Source organism: Semicossyphus pulcher, unplaced genomic scaffold (genome assembly GCF_022749685.1).
Source record: "Semicossyphus pulcher isolate SPU_LCO1_2020_fin unplaced genomic scaffold, fSemPul1.0.p SCAF_17, whole genome shotgun sequence".
In the NCBI taxonomy this organism is placed as follows: Eukaryota; Metazoa; Chordata; class Actinopteri; order Labriformes; family Labridae; genus Semicossyphus; species Semicossyphus pulcher.
This window is the reverse complement of record NW_027211681.1, coordinates 26,360,626-26,378,127: the sequence shown is the minus strand read 5'-3', so window position 1 is coordinate 26,378,127 and position 17,502 is coordinate 26,360,626. Positions and strand designations below refer to the sequence as shown.

At 41.0% G+C, this 17,502-nt stretch overlaps 1 protein-coding gene across 1 annotated transcript in view; it reads left to right on the top strand.

The window, feature by feature from the left end:
* Nucleotides 1–17,502, top strand: part of LOC138595069 (B-cell receptor CD22-like) — a 34,587-nt gene continuing 17,085 nt past the window's right edge. Inside the window, exons 1-6 of the mRNA XM_069666386.1 lie at nt 1–37; nt 2,966–3,322; nt 3,450–3,659; nt 3,776–3,948; nt 11,711–11,816; nt 13,346–13,606. Of these exons, the coding sequence (XP_069522487.1) occupies nt 1–37; nt 2,966–3,322; nt 3,450–3,659; nt 3,776–3,948; nt 11,711–11,816; nt 13,346–13,606 (1,144 nt within the window). The remainder of the gene's footprint in view (nt 38–2,965; nt 3,323–3,449; nt 3,660–3,775; nt 3,949–11,710; nt 11,817–13,345; nt 13,607–17,502) is intronic.

Below are 17,502 nucleotides of genomic sequence, written 5' to 3'. Positions count from 1 at the left end.
ATGGGCTTTCCCCTGCAGAAGAGAGTCTTCACTGGAGGTAAAGTCTCACAAAAGAACCAGGATGGTAGAACGGTGCTAGCCAATCATGTTCCACGTTTAGCAGGTGATGTCCCCGTATACCACCATTACCAGTAATTTCAAGAAAAACAAGGGGGAATAAAGAACCTCGAAGGGAGAGCTGGGGTCTGCAGAGGGTCTGCCCTGCAGGAGAGAGCCTTCTCTGGAGGTAAACTCTCACAATAACCCTGCCTGAAAAGGACGGGAGAGACTCTGCTATGGACGTAGTTTTCCAACTTAAAAATTAAAGTAAACATTATGGAAGAAGCGGGGAGGATAAAACTATCCTATTATCACTCAGACAAGCAAGACAATCTTTACATCCACCTCTGCATGGTAGGAAACATTGAGATCATGTGGTGGGATTTAATTCCGGCTGCGTTCTCAGTGACCCCGATGCTGCGCTGAGAGTTGTTGTAGGGATAAAATTTCACTGTCATTGTATCTCACGTGACTACATGTGAAAATAAATGTATTGATTTGATTGTTTTTAAAGTAACATTTGATTTGAATTAATAAATAATAAATACTTGAAAATATTCTGATCAGCGTCCTGGTTTGCTAAGAGTTTCGATTTTCACACATTTATATCCAAGAGAAGCTCAGTAGTACCACAGTTTGCTAGATGGTCAAAGTATTCCTGTGTCTGATTCACATAAACAGCCAGCGTCCACAACAGGTGACGGATCTGTTTTTAAACTCTGTGGTCGGAAACATTAGAGAGCTAAATGATTTGGATTCAGCTTTAAAGTAAATTTCAGATCAATTTTAAGTATTATTTTCTTCAACAGCTATCAAGACAATACAACTCAGATCTGTTCTTTAGCTTCTGCTTGTTTCTCACATTTTGTGTCTGTAAGGATGAAATGTGCCACAGTGTTTATTATGATGTGGGATGTTGCTGAGATGAAGGTACACAGACCACAGAAGGTCATGTTTGAACTCTAAACCTCCTCTTGGTCCATTTAAAATACCTGGGTCCTTCATCCTAACAGAGTAGGTTATGAATGAAGTATCTGTGGTAAACAAGTTCAAATGCAAATGTTGTCAATCATAACTAATAAAGTTCAAACGGTTAAACAATTTGGACTCAACAATCAGAGCTGGAAGGTAAAATGTTGTCAGGGTCCTGATTCAGTATCTGATGTTTCACTGTCCTCTAGTGGAGAAGTTTCAGTGGCACATTCAGGCTTCATCAGCCTGACTGCTCCCTCTACGTCCTGCTTTAAAGGAGCAGTTCACCAAGATAACATATTCACTCTCTTACCTGCAATGGTATCCATCTCTTCAGACGCCTGAGGTGTTGTTTTATTTTGTTGCACACTCTGAGGTTTGGTTGTTTTTTTCTGTTGGGTTCAAACTAACAGGCATGAGAGTCTCTCCACGTCTGTGTTCAGCTTCTCTCTACAAACAGCAGCGACCTGACCACAGAGTGAACAGAGAAGAAACTAACCAAGACAAAAGTTACACTTCATTGTTACCTCCTCTCTTATATTTAATAATCTGTCTGATTTTCATCCTGTTCAGTCACACTGCCTCGTGGTTCACAGGTCCAATCAGTCCTGTTCCTTCTCCTCACCTGCAGACTGTGAGACCTCCTGCCTCAGTGCTCACAGAGATGAACTGTAGAGGCCATGTGTAAATATTGATCATCAATATAAGTGATTGTTGTTTAATATGTGCTTTGTGATACAGCGTCAGAGCGACTGTGAGTGAGTCATGTGTATGTTACATATTTTTCAATAGTTAAAATAAACTCTGTTCTCAGCATGTGACCTTTTTTTATCACATACTGCTGCAGTGCAGAAGAAATTAAACTCGTCTGTTTTCCTCTTCTCTTTTTGCTCTTTTCTTGTGATTTATGCAGCAAACAGGTTTGAAACCAACAAGCTGTGTCACTAGTTTTTTTAAGTCTCTCTTAACTTAGCTTAAAACAATCTAACTTCCTGGTGATGTAGGTGTTAGCTGGCATCTGACACCTGATGTATTTTAGTCGTGTAAAGAGGAAGGAAACAAGCCTCACAATTCTGTCTTCTGCTGACTGACTGCAGAAGAAAGACATCTTTGACGACGACGTCCTTCATCTTTGTTAGTAAAAATAATAATCAATATGTGTCATTCTGTTTAATTTCTGTATACTTATTAGTTTATCTGCTTTTTTGGTCCCTAAAGTCACACAGAAAGATGAGAGGAGCAATGAGGAGTTTAACTGCAGCAGCGAGTGGATTGGTCATCTTCCTTCTCTCTCTGACAGGTACCTTATATCTACAGTTTAATTCATTGCATTAAAAGAGAGGATTCTGGGAAAATGTGGGCTGATAAATGTGGGTTAAAGTGTGGAAAATGTTGATCACAGGAAAGCGAGAAACGTTAAAAACATTGGTTTTGTGTTGTTTAACTCTGTAGACAGAAATGTGTCCAACATCAACATCTTCTGCTCCTGTTTTTTGGATAAAGAAGCTCTGTGTGAAAAACTTGTACATGCTGTAAACTGAAAATATTATTGTACACATTTATAACTGTTCCCTCCTTACTCGTTAAAAACCTGACACCCTTTGTATCTCTTTTCTGAAGCCGACCCTGGTTGCAGAGGCTTCAGCTCATGTGGTGCACGATCAGTTTTTATTTCTATAAATAGAAACTTTGATCATTGTAAAGTTTTTTGAAAGGTGAACTTGTTTCACTGTGAAGTCTCAAGACACTGTTTGAACTTCATCTTTTAGCATCTTACATCTGAACCACACAGTACAGTTTCTCACGCCTCAGTGTTCTGCATTTCTCTTTGGTTTTCACACTTAACTCAGCAGCAACCTGACCACAGAGTAAACTTTCCAAAGAAAAGCACAGACTCTGTGATAATTCCAGTCATACATGTTGATTGTGTTTCCTGATGTGCTCTGTGTTACAGTGGTACAGGGGGAGACTGACTGGAGAGTGACTTACTCTTCCACTCAGATCTGTGCTTTAGAAGGATCAACAGTGGACATACCCTGCACCTACACATACCCATCCACAATGAATCAACAAACTACTGAAGTTCAAAGCAGCCTGTGGTTTACTAAAGAGAATTATTATGGACCTGTGGATCTGACCGCAGACTCAGACTACACAGGTCGTGTTCAGTATCTTTTTCATGAGAACGACTGCACTCTGAGAATCATAGACCTGAGAGAGAGCGACTCAGCTGAGTACAAGTTCAGATTCACAACAAACCAACCAGGTGCAAGTGTTAGTGGTTCACCTGGAGTCACTTTGTCTGTCACAGGTAACAGTTTCACCAGAATATTTGGTGTTTTTTGTGAATACTACTTTATCTTTGTGGGTTTTTTGTATCTGTGAACTTTATTGGTTTATTTTGAAATAACATTTCACTTCTTTCTTCTCATGTTCAGACCTGCAGGTGCAGGTGGAAGGATCATCAACTCAGGCAGAGCTGAGGTGTCACAGCAGCTGTAATGTGGCTGATAATCCTTCATATGTCTGGTTCAGTAATGGAGTGAAAATGGATGAAGAGACATCTTCTCTTAGAGTCTCTGTTAATGATGAAAACAGATATTCCTGCGCTGTTAAAGGACGTGAGGATTACCGCTCTCCTGTAGTGTGTGAGTTTACTCCACAGTGTCACTAACACAACTTATATTCTGTTATTTAACTCTTATTTTCTACTTAAATCATAGTACAATTTTCTTTACCAGGTTCTCTATATATTTTCCTCCAGATGGTCCAAAGCTTCCCTCTGTGTCAGTGAGTCCTGCTGAGATAGTGGAGGGCACGGCTGTGACTCTGACCTGTAGCAGTGAAGCTAACCCAGCAGCTAATTACACCTGGTACAAGGAGCATGATGACTCACCAAAAGATTCAGGACAGATCTTCACCATCACTGAGTTCACAGCTGAACACGTTGGGAATTATTACTGTGAAGCCCAGAACACAAGAGGACGTCATAACTCCACCTTACACCTGATTGTGGCAGCTGGTAAGATTTTGAATTCAGCTACACACACACCTGTTCACTGCACCAGACCAGATTGATGTTAATAAGTAGCATCTTATAACTGATGTAAAGAAAAGGTCCTGTCTTCATTCCCAGACAGTTGGAGTGAGGTTGATCACATATCTGTCTTTATTTGAAGGGAATTCCACATTAATCATGAACATCATCAGGCTGACTCTGGTGCTCTTGCTGGTGATTCCTCTGCTTCTCCTGATTGTGTGGACGAGGTAAAACCATTAAAATCCACCAGTTCACTCACCTCTCTTTCATTTTGCTCCTTTAACTTCCTTTAGTTTTATAGTTGTGAATTTCTGTGATGAGTTTTGTCATTTTTGTGTTTTGACTCAATCCAGGAAGAAGACTCTGAGCTTTGCAGAGACGATAGAGGTGAGAGAGAGAGAGTGTCTTTGAAACATGAATAAATAGATTCTTAATTAAATCTTATCATCTGTCTTCAGTTAGACTCTGGTGCTGAGTATGACGACGTCTCAGACCTGAAGGCCGTCACTGCAGCACAGACAGAAGACACAGAGGAGCAGGAAGACACGGTGTGAAGTCCAGTCAGGTCAGAGCCTCCTGCAACGAATAAAAACGTGCGACTACAGTTTTATTGTCACAGTTACGACTATAACTTTAGTTTTATGTGATTTTCTTCAGATGCAGATGAACCAGAGGCATGACTCACTGTGGAGAGTGAGGATGTGAAGGATGTAGGGGGAGTGGAAACATTTACCTTCTACTGCAAAAGATTTCATATTCAGTTTTCAGCATGTACGAGTCAGCAGCACAGAGAGTTAACATCAGCATGGAGCAGAAGGGTTAGAAGAATGTGGCCTTGGCAGCTTAAACTGAATCATGTGGAGGTGTCAAACATTAATATTTAGATCAGCTGATGGTTAGGTGATGTGTGACATAGTGACTTATTAATCACTGCTTTATATGCAAGCTTGTCTGTCCTTTAGAAGGTAATTATCTTGTTCCTTTAAGGACCTCTACAGCAGCCTCTCTTTTCGCTCTGCTACATTTGTGCTCTTAATGTTTAAGTTTTGCAAATACTGTATTATTTGTGCTTCTACAAATAATTTTGCACTGTGATGATATTTGACTACGAGGCACAAAAGAACCAGGACAGGAGAACGGTCCCTGTTTAGCAGGTCATGTCCCCGTATACCACCATTACCAGTAATTTCAAAGACACAAAGAAAGAAAAAGAACCTCGAAGGGAGAGCTGGGGTCTGCAGAGGGTCTGCCCTGCAGGAGAGAGCCTTCTCTGGAGGTAAACTCTCACAATAACCCTGCCTGAAAAGGACGGGAGAGACTCTGCTATGGACGTAGTTTTCCAACGTAAAAATTAAAGTAAACATTATGGAAGAAGCGGGGAGGATAAAACTATCCTATTATCACTCAGACAAGCAAGACAATCTTTACATCCACCTCTGCATGGTAGGAAACATTGAGATCATGTGGTGGGATTTAATTCCGGCTGCGTTCTCAGTGACCCCGATGCTGCGCTGAGAGTTGTTGTAGGGATAAAATTTCACTGTCATTGTATCTCACGTGACTACATGTGAAAATAAATGTATTGATTTGATGGTTTTTAAAGTAACATTTGATTTGAATTAATAAATAATAAATACTTGAAAATATTCTGATCAGCGTCCTGGTTTGCTAAGAGTTTAGATTGTCACACATTTATATCCAAGAGAAGCTCAGTAGTACCACAGTTTGCTAGATGGTCAAAGTATTCCTGTGTCTGATTCACATAAACAGCCAGCGTCCACAACAGGTGACGGATCTGTTTTTAAACTCTGTGGTCGGAAACATTAGAGAGCTAAATGATTTGGATTCAGCTTTAAAGGAAGTTTCACATCAGTTTTAAATATTATTTTCTTTAACAGCTATCAAGACAATACAACTCAGATCTGTTCTTTAGCTTCTGTTTGTTTCTCACATTTTGTGTCTGTAAGGATGAAATGTGCCACAGTGTTTATTATGATGTGGGATGTTGCTGAGATGAAGGTACACAGACCACAGAAGGTCATGTTTGAACTCTAAACCTCCTCTTGGTCCATTTAAAATACCTGGGTCCTTCATCCTAACAGAGTAGGTTATGAATGAAGTATCTGTGGTAAACAAGTTCAAATGCAAAAGTTGTCAATCATAACAAATAAAGTTCAAACGGTTAAACAAATTGGACTCAACAATCAGAGCTGGAAGGTAAAATGTTGTCAGGGTCCTGATTCAGTATCTGATGTTTCACTGTCCTCTAGTGGAGAAGTTTCAGTGGCACATTCAGGCTTCATCAGCCTGACTGCTCACTCTACGTCCTGCTTTAAAGGAGCAGTTCACCAAAATAACATATTCACTCTCTTACCTGCAATGGTATCCATCTCTTCAGACGTCTGAGGTGTTGTTTTATTTTGTTGCACACTCTGAGGTTTGGTTGTTTTTTTCTGTTGGGTTCAAACTAACAGGCATGAGAGTCTCTCCACGTCTGTGTTCAGCTTCTCTCTACAAACAGCAGCGACCTGACCACAGAGTGAACAGAGAAGAAACTAACCAAGACAAAAGTTACACTTCATTGTTACCTCCTCTCTTATATTTAATAATCTGTCGGATTTTCACTCACTGTTCAGTCAAACAGAAGTATACTAACAGCAATGTACTAGTAGTATACTTGTAGGGGTCTAAATTGGCCAACTTTTAAGTACATAAAGTATATTATTTTAAGTAAGTGTAAGAGTAGTAAACTTTTTTAGTTTTTTTTTGTACTGCAACTATCATGTGGACTATAGTATAAACAACATATATAATATATAATATATGTGAACATATATACTAGTTATATACTTCTTGTCAACTTTTTAGTTCATGAAAGTATATTTCCAAGTATACAGCAAGTAAACCTATAAGTACACTGTCCTTTTACCAGTTATATACTACCAGTATCAGCGAACATATCCTCCATTTTACTCCAAAGGCAATGAATTATTTTGTCTGGACTACTGGGAGGATAGGGCATTACACCTCCTAACAAGTGGAGGACATAAGGAATTCCTCTCCAACATGTGGGACACACCACAATACCTGTGAAAATGCAGCTGGACTCATGAAATGTAACAGCCCCCTCACTCATGGTTGCAACTATAAACCAGCTCAAAAATGACAATTACCAACTAAAGCCATATTCAGAACATATGTTCTGAACAGACACATTTCAAACACTAATGAAAAATTGTTTTTGCATTTTGGAACATAAGATAGCAAACTTAAACAACTCAGTCAGCACTAGTTAGTGTACCAGTTTTTAGTTTATGAAAGTACACTTTAAGAATTCTACATATATATACTGTATATTCTGGTAATGGCTGTAAAATATCAGCCAGAGTGAATCAAGTCTGTTACAAGCTTTGAAGTGCACACTTCTGTTTATGAATGACTCAAGTCATCAGTTAAACACATTGTACCATCTTTCAAGTGTACCGCACTGTTGTATCTCTGCTTAGTCTGACATATATTTGACTGTGATACAGAACTCAACCAAAAAACATCTGTAAGACCAGAAGCAGGTACTTAGATTTCCACATAACTTGGCAATGGCAAGCCTATATAAAATTGTGATATTTTCTTGCAATGGGGAACACTTGTTATAGAAGCTTAGTCTAGTACTAAAGCTGCCGATGTGTTTGGCTCCCAGGAGTGACCTGGCTGACGCGCTGTACAGTTCTATACGATACCGTTTGCTTTGGTGTTTCCAATAAGATCTCTGCAGACGTCTTAAGTTTGCATAATACAATCCATTTTATTTCAATCACCATGCAGCGTTAATACAGCATTCAGTTTCCTTTTACGATCGATCAAACAAATACAAACGATACAGCTGCGGTTTGCCATGCCGCCTGTCGTCACAGCGGTCAAAAACCGTTTGCCCTTCCGGGGTCAAACACACACCTACATTTACTATCACCACACCTTTTATACCTTTACCTTAAGCAATAGTGCAGCGACACCCAGTGGCACAAAAACAAAACAGCTTTCCCAAAAACATGAATATGGCTCTTACACTTATTATAGTATACTTTCATAAACTAAAAAGTGGACTAGAAGTATATATATCTATACATCCCCTTATAGTATAGTTACTAGTACATTGATGTTCGTACACTTACAACATAACGCATACTTGAGAAAATATACAACATACAACATAAGGTATACTTGGGAAAGTAACTATGAAACGACAAACTGACACTGAGACAAGGGAGCACAAAGACTAAATAAACTTAGGAGGTGAGACTGATCAGACACAGGTGAGACAATCAAGGGGCAGGTGAAAACAATAAGGGCAGGGCACGTAATCAAACAAGCGGGAAACACAAAGGCAGGAAGTGGATCAACACAAGAGACACGGTGACAAAGTAAAACAGGAAATGATCTAAACCCATGAAACACACATAAAATACTTGACTAAACAAGACTAAATTGTAACAAAAACAAAGAAAAAAACTAAATACAAAACTAAACAATAAGAACTCATGACACCAAGAGAGAAAGTGACAAAGTAAAACAGGAAATAATATCTGAGCCCAAAATACTAATCAAAATCATAGCTAAACTAGAATAACTCATGACACAATAGTTAAAATAAACTCTGTTCTCAGCATGTGACCTTTTTTTATCACATACTGCTGCAGTGCAGAGGAAATGAAACACACCTGTTTTCCTCTTCTCTTTTTGCTCTTTTCTTGTGATTTATGCAGCAAACAGGTTTAAAACCAACAAGCTGTGTCACTAGTTTTTTTTTTAAGTCTCTCTTAACTTAAGTCTCTCTTGACTCTTAACTCAGCTCCTCATGTATTTAAATCATGTAAAGAGGAAGGAAACAAGCCTTATAACTGCTGACTGACTGCAGAAGAAAGACATCTTTGAAGACGACGTCCTTCATCTTTGTAAGTAAAAATAATAATCAATATGTGTCATTCTGTTTAATTTCTGTATACTTATTAGTTTATCTGCTTTTTTGGTCCCTAAAGTCACACAGAAAGATGAGAGGAGCAATGAGGAGTTTAACTGCAGCAGCGAGTGGATTGGTCATCTTCCTTCTCTCTCTGACAGGTACCTTATATCTACAGTTAAATTCATTGCATAAAACACACCCTTTGTATCTCTTTTCTGAAGCCGACCCTGGTTGCAGAGGCTTCAGCTCATGTGGTGCACGATCAGTTTTTATTTCTATAAATAGAAACTTTGATCATTGTGAAGTTTTTTGAAAGGTGAACTTGTGTCACTGTGAAGTCTCAAGACACTGTTTGAACTTCATCTTTTAGCATCTTACATCTGAACCACACAGTACAGTTTCTCATGCCTCAGTGTTCTGCATTTCTCTTTGGTTTTCACACTTAACTCAGCAGCAACCTGACCACAGAGTAAACTTTCCAAAGAAAAGCACAGACTCTGTAATAATTCAAGTCATGCATGTTGATTGTGTTTCCTGATGTGCTCTGTGTTACAGTGGTACAGGGTCAGAATGGCTGGAGAGTGACATACTCTCCTACTAAGATCTGTGCCTCAAAAGGATCAACAGTGAACATCAGCTGCACCTACACATACCCATCAAGAGTAAATAAGAAGGATAACAAAGTTGAGAAAAAATTCTGGTTCACCAGAAGAGAAGGTCGTGAATATATAGATGTTGAAACAGAATCAAAGTATTCAGGTCGTGTGCAGAATCACTGTGAGGGGAACAGATGCACTCTGAGAATCACAGACCTGAGAGAGAGCGACTCAGCTGAGTACATGTTCAGGATCATAACAAACCAAGACACATATGTTGGTCATGATGGAGTCACCCTGTCTGTCACAGGTAAAGTTTTCACTAAAATATTCAACTATTTATTTTATAATTTCACCTTTTTCGAAAATACTGTAAATGATTGTGCACACGTGCAAATTAATGAACTGCCATTTCTACACATGTTCAGATCTCCAGGTGCAGGTGAGCAGATATGGTCTACATGGGTCTTTGCGTTTGCAGTGTCTCAACAGTTGTCCTGGTGCTTCTTCCTACGTCTGGATCAAGAACGGACAGAAAATTAAACGTGAATATTCACTATATTATAAGCCAGGCCAGGTTGGTGATACAGACAGATTTTCCTGTGCTGTACGAGGATATGAGAAGTTCCCCTCTCCTTCAGTGTGTGAGTACATTCACAGTCTTCCACTGACATTAAACTCCTGTACGTTAAAGCTGCTGTGAGGAGTTTTTAGCTGGTTATGACCTACCTACAAAAGCAGTTGACTTTTTATATATAGTTATTTTAAGTCCTGTCACGGCTGCCACCAGGTCGGTCTCAGACGAGGTGATTTACAGCCTTTGTTTACATTTTGTACAGCAAAGTTTTATAGTGAGTGATACGATTGACTGTTAAAAGACAGCAGGAGGAGATTTTTCATCAGAACACACTACAAACACATGTACAGGACAAGATCAGCAGAGAGATGAGATGTACCGGTGTGTCCACAGGGGTCGCCAAGATCGACACACAATGAAAGTTGCTCCCAGTTGCTTTAACTGCATGAACCTCAGTGATATTTGCTGATTTAATGGGCAGAATTGAGTGAAAAAAGTCTTTGCCCCGTGAGATTGTAGAGATATTGTATAATAATCTCTTCTCCTCTGTCTGCACTACAAAATTCAGCCATATCAGAAGCTTACACTTGAAATTTAGCGACACAAGTCAGCATCATTATGTCTTTAAAATTGATTTATCAGTTAACAGTCTCCACAAACACTAAACCAGGATCACTTCCTTGTTCTCAGGCCTTCAGCACTGCCGAACAGTTCTTTATATCTGTGATGTTGATGAGCTTTAGGTTTGATTTCTACCAGTTTTGTGTCTGAACTAATGTCAATTTAAAAAAGTTTCTGATGTGAAACTCATCTAGAATTAAATGTGTCATTACATATTGTGTTTTCTCCTCCAGATGCTCCGAAGCTTCCCTCTGTGTCAGTGAGTCCCTCTGCTAAGATAGTGGAGGGCACATCAGTGAATCTGACCTGTAGCAGTGATGCTAACCCAGCAGCTCGATACACCTGGTACAAAATTAATCGACTTCTGAATCTTCATCGTCTCAGTTCAGGACCAGAGCTTGTCTTCAGGTCCATCCAGGCCTCTGACTCTGGAGAGTATTACTGTACAGCTGAGAACGAGCTGGGGAGGAAGACATCTACAAAGTTCTCTGTTAATGTTGAATGTAAGTAAACCACAGCTCTGTCTGTCTGTCCGTCTGTCTGTCTGTCTGTCTGTCTGTCTGTCTGTCTCTTTAAGTTGTATTGATCATTTGCTTATCTTGCACTGTTTTAGAGCAGCACTTTTTCACAGCGTTGCATCCACATCTGCACAGATGTTCAGGGTCAACCACCTATCAAGATTCAGATGCTTCCACACACACATCAACTTCTGGCACTAAAAAAATTCAACACATTTTGTTTCATTGGTTCCAGATCCTCCGAAGGTTCCAACTGTGTCTGTGAGTCCCACTGGTGAAATCAGAGAGAACAGCTCAGTGAATCTGACCTGTAGCAGTGAAGCTAGCCCAGCAGCTAAATACACCTGGTACAAGGAAGGTGGCCGTCAACCTCCCAGTGAAGACACACAGCTTGTCTTCAGCTCCATCCAGGCCTCTGACTCTGGAAAGTATTACTGTGTAGCTGCGAACAGGCTGGGGACGAGGACATCTGTATCCACCAGCATTGATGTGAAATGTGAGTGAAACAACCCTTAATAAAAGAAACATTCAGGTTTGTCAGTCAGGCTGACTTTGCTGATTAAACGTAATTTTTTTTCTGTACTTTTAGTTTTTGTTGGCGCCCAGATTTACGACACTGTTCAGGGTTTTTACATCATCAGAAATCTGTCATTTTATTTTACTCTATCTCTTTCAAAGCATTCAAGCTTCCCTCTGTGTTAGTGAGTCACTCTGGTGAGACAGTGGATGGTCGTGGAGCGTGCAGCTGGTGAAGATTCTTCACTGCTAAGTTAATCTGTGGTTAACCTACAAAGTGTTCACATTTCAAAGCAGCTACAGTCTGTGAGAATCTGAAATCTGGTCAGAAAATAAAAGATACTAAATCTCATGAAGACATGTGGTTCACTGTGTGTTACTGCATTTTGTTAGTAAAAAGTAACGCACTCTTAACTATACATCAAATTATCCATCATACATAATGAAGCTGAAGTTTAATGACAGTTGGGGACATCATTCACGAACACAGTGTGTGAATGACTGTCATGTTCAATGCAAGTAAGCAAAAGATAAATCTAAACCCAGAACTGACAGGTGGAGGCCTGGATGAAAGATAATGAGATTATAAGCAGCGCTAGTTTTTTTGTATCGCATGCCATTTTTTAAATTAGTTATCTATTACAGACCTCATCTATTGATTTGCTATTGTTACACAGATCTACAGTAGGTGGTTATCTGCTGCTAGCTCTCTCTCCATCATCTGCTGCTGTTGTTCTCCTCTCTTTCTCCATCAGATGCTGCTGTCTGTCTGTCTTTATTACTTAAGCAAATGCTGTCGGATCATCAGAGGAGTATGGCCCGCTAAACCGGAGCCTCTTCGAAAGCGTAGCCCTAGGAGATGTCTATACTGCATATGTTTTATTTTAATATTATTCCCAACACAACACAACAACTGTCTCTCTTTCTCCATCATCTGCTGCTGTTTCTCTCCCCTCTTTCTGCTGCTGTCTCTTTATTTCATTACAGCATGCTGTGGGATCATCAGATGGCCCGCTAAACCAGCGCCTCCAGAAAGTGGTGCCTTAGCTCACTGCCTATATGGCCTACGCCTTGAGCTGGCCGAGCTTGAAGGCCACATTATTCATTTAATTTTTATCTCCTCCAGATGCTCCAAAGGTTCCTGATGTGTCTGTGAGTCCCTCTGGTGAAATCAGAGAGAACAGTTCTGTGGCTCTTACCTGTAGAGGTGATGCTAAGCCTGAAGCTGAATACACCTGGTACAAGAAGAATGGTCGTCAACCTCTCATTAAACAACCACAGCTCGTCTTCAGCTCCATCCAGTCATCTGACTCTGGAGAGTATTACTGTACAGCTAAGAACAAGCACGGGGCGAAGACATCCGAAAACATCTCTATTAATGTTCACTGTGAGTGAAACAGCTAAAATAATAAGCAATATAAAAAAGACACATACCACTAAAGAAATGTATATACTTTGTTTTTTATATGTAATTTATTTTTTATTTGTTATTTATTTATGCATCATCAGATGGTCCAAAGCTTCCCTCTGTGTCAGTGAGTCCCTCTGCTGAGATAGTGGAGGGCAGTTCAGTGACTCTGACCTGTAGCAGTGAAGCTAACCCAGCAGCTAATTACACCTGGTACAAGGAGCATGATGACTCACCAAAAGCTTCAGGACACATTTTTACCATCAGCGACACAAGGCCTGAACACAGTGGGAATTATTACTGTTACGCCCAAAACAGAAGAGGACGTAGCAACTCCACCGTACATCTGACTGTTGTGGCAGGTAAGTTTCACACAGGCTGCATCATAAGTCTTAAACCTGCATCGGGGTCAGATAAAAATAAAAAATCCAGTTTGAGTAACAAGATGTTGATAGCTGCCCCACATGTGAAGGAGGAAGGACACAGTTGTGCTGTTCAATAACAAGATTGATTGATCAATTTGTGATCTGCAATCAATATATTTTTTAGTTTGCCTAAATGGTAAGTAACAGCAAGATCTTGTTATGGTTAATACAGGCCCATGCTGATTGTCTTTTTCTTACCCTCAAGTCCTGGGGTCTCATTTATAACTGTTGCATACGCACAAAACGGGGCCTGAAAGTGGCGCACACCACTCTCCACGCAAAAGTTGTGATCTATAAAAAAGATTTGAAAAAATAGATGCAAATATTAAATAAAAGTCCACTTAGTATTTGATCAGCACTGTCTCACCTTCACAGTCCCCTCGGAGCGCAGAGGAGAGACCGTCTCCTGAATTAAATTAAATAAAATGTGAAATAGAGCTTCTGTGGTTTTCATTAATACCTTCTTACACAGTGTTTGTATAGACAAGTAGGATTTTTAGTTTTAATGGAGATAACGTGACTTGAATGAACTAATAATCAGGAATGTGGCGTCAGGTGCTCAGTGCGCACCAGAGACTCCGCGGTGTTGCACACTCTGCCTTTGCTCATTTACACGATCCATATGTTCAAGTAGTGAAAATATCCTGGTGGAGGTGACAAGCAAAGTCAAAAACTACAAATAAAGCCAGTGGCTGCCCTTACAAAACACATCATTACATATCCATTTAATCAGTCCCAAAAAACGTGCGGGCCAAGTTAATCATAACCATACCACATCAATTAAAAAGCTTGCGTTTGCACCGATCAATATTTTATTAGATAATATCCTGGAGTGGGGAGACCTCTGATTGAACATTCAGCCATGTGAAGTTATCACTGTGGTTTCTGTAAACCATTTATACGAGAGGAGACACTCGTGCGTAATGCTGCTGATAGGTACACTGGCACTGCTGGTGAACTACCTGAATGCTGTAACAACTTGTTCTTCTGTTTGCAACCCCTGCTGTGTCCATATTGTTTACATGTTCTTTCTGAACTTCACCTCAGTCACCAGTACCTCGATCTGTGTCAGACGGTTCATTTCCTTCATCCTTCTCTCGGTTGTTTCCGTGATTTATCGTCAGTCTCAGCAGCTCCTTAAAGTTCCCTTTTCTGTGGCAGAGGTCCATTTGGCCTTCTAGTACCTGCCTGCTGCTTCAGGAGACCCCTGGGCCCCCCAAGCTTGAAGGCCTCCGTCTGAAGCTCGGCACCCTCCTTCAGCACTGGTGTCCACCAGCAGGTTTCAGGTTGTCACCACCCATTTTACCCTCACTACAGGTTAAGGCAATGAGATTAATCTCACAAAACACCAAAGGCAACCATAGATCTTTGTCCAAAGGTGTTATGGTACAAAGTCCACCTTTGAACCTCCCTATGCTCAAACATGGTGTTTGTTATAGCCAATCTACAACTTGCACAGAAGTCCAATAACAACCACCACTCTGGTTCAGTTTGAAGAAACTCTTCCCAATAACCCTCCTCCATGTTTCTCCACTGTTGCCCACTTGAGTGTGGAGGTCTCCATGTGGAACTAAAGAATTCCAATATGAATCCAGGACGCCATCCAGGGACTCCAACAAGGGTTTCACAGCATCAGGGACGTTTGACATTTGTCTCGGTCATCATTTTGTAATTGGAAGTTGAAGAATATGTTTGTATTATTATAAAATGGGGTAACTTTCTGCTTGACCCGAATCAATAGTCAGCCTTTTAATATGATCACTGTTTTTTCAGGAGCGTGGAAACGTATTGCTCCTGCCACAGTCTCTGCTATTTTCCTCGCCATCATATTCATCTGTGTCCTCCTATGGATCATGTGAGCAGTTTTGTTTCACAAAATAATTGATCAACATCCAGATTGTTTCATTTAAGTATTGAGGTGACTACCGTGGTTTAACTTTCTAAATATATCTTACCAGAAAGAGGAAGGCCTCCAAACATCCATCTGAGCCTGGTGAGAGACCAGACAACAGAGAACAGGTGAGGAAGTTCATAAATTCAAAGAAGGAAGTATCTTTTTGTGTCTCGGTTTTCAATTTTCATGCAGCCTATTGCCAATCCTTGCAAACTGAAGGCTTGTTGGTTTGTTTACAACGCACAGAGCTGACATTAAAAAGGATCTTGAACCTGATCTGGACACATATGTTGAATGTGCTGTTTAAATGCCCAGATAATGCTCCCTAGAACTGAATATCACCATATCCAACTTATTGTGGCAAGTGGAGGGTGGAAAAAGGTGTGTGTACCAACAACGCCACCTGGGGAGTTGCGTTATAATAATTTTAATATAATAATTTTTGTAAGGTCACGCAAGGTCCAAAATTACCACAGGGCAAGAGACTGTTGTAGAAAATATACAAAAATACTTTATTTTACAAATCAATAAAATTCACAAATTGACAGCTGTTTGCACGTCATGAAAACACTTGGGCCAAGGGAGGGGGAATGGATGGATGAGTGGACGGAGCTGAGGCTTACCACGGCGCCCAGAACCAAAATCAAGGGAGGAGGAGAAACTAAATCAAAACACCCGTGGCACTGCACACACACGCAACTGGGGATCGGTGAGAAAAACCCACCAACAGGGGTTGGGTCGCCGCCTTGGGCCCACAGAGCCTGTCCACAAACAGAGAGGGAAAATGAAAACGGCCTCAGTGATCAACAGCTGACACACACACACACATACACGCACGCACGCGCATACACACACACACACACACACACACACATACACGCACACGCGCGCATACACACACACACACACACACACACACACACACACACACCCAAACAACAATTAAGTAATAAAAGAAACAGAAACCAAAAAACCAGTACACATAATAAACTACAAACATACAAAATAAATCACATTAACAACCTAATTAATAAATCAATAAAATTTAGTGGCAATTCCGAGTCCAGGCGCCAGCTCAGTGAAGAGCGCAATGGCCACGGGGAGTCAACCGGGCCACACAGCGCCGCACAAACCCAAAGGCTAAAACAGGGAGAGTCCAGAAGAGGCCACAACGGGTCAAAGAGAAGAGAGCAGAGCCAAAACAGCAGTGCCGTCCAGGAAGCTGCAGCAGTGGGTTAAACTACTTCGGCCTCACCGGCACAGCATCACAGAGGACGAGAGGAGGGATACTCCAGGCTGCAGCATAAAATCATTACAATCAGCCGGGAGCGGAGAAACAGATTATAAAAGAAAAGGCGGACAACGCCAACTTACCCGGCCCCACGCCACCACAGTCTGCATCAAGAGAAGACTGTCACCATTACGCATTTCAGCACATTGAATGGGAGAAAGAAGCAACTGTGCGCTTTACCTGTGCGCTGCGGGAGGAAACACGCACCGCAACAGCAGATGCGCCAACAGGCACGACAGCACCAAACCACAGCCACGCCACCCAAGCTCCACCACGGCAGGCCACAGCCACCACCAGGGACCAGCAGATCCGGAAAAGGAGAGAGAGAGGCGCGCCAGGTATGGACACTCTATATAGCGGCGTGGTGCCGCCCATCAATCAGTGCTCCCGATAACACAACACAGCGCCCTGCTGCGAGAGGGGGTACACAGTGCTCCGGCCACATCATCTTAATTATAAATGCTACAATATGAATAAGGCATATGGACTATTACCCATAACAGAGTCGGAATATGATCATATTTGGAATATTGGTGGAAAATTTCAATGCATGTATAAGTATTCATTGACACACCAGGAGCAGGTGGATTTGGGCTGGTGTAGATACTGTGGTGGGTAGTTGAGGAGAGAGGAACAGGTGAGCAAGTT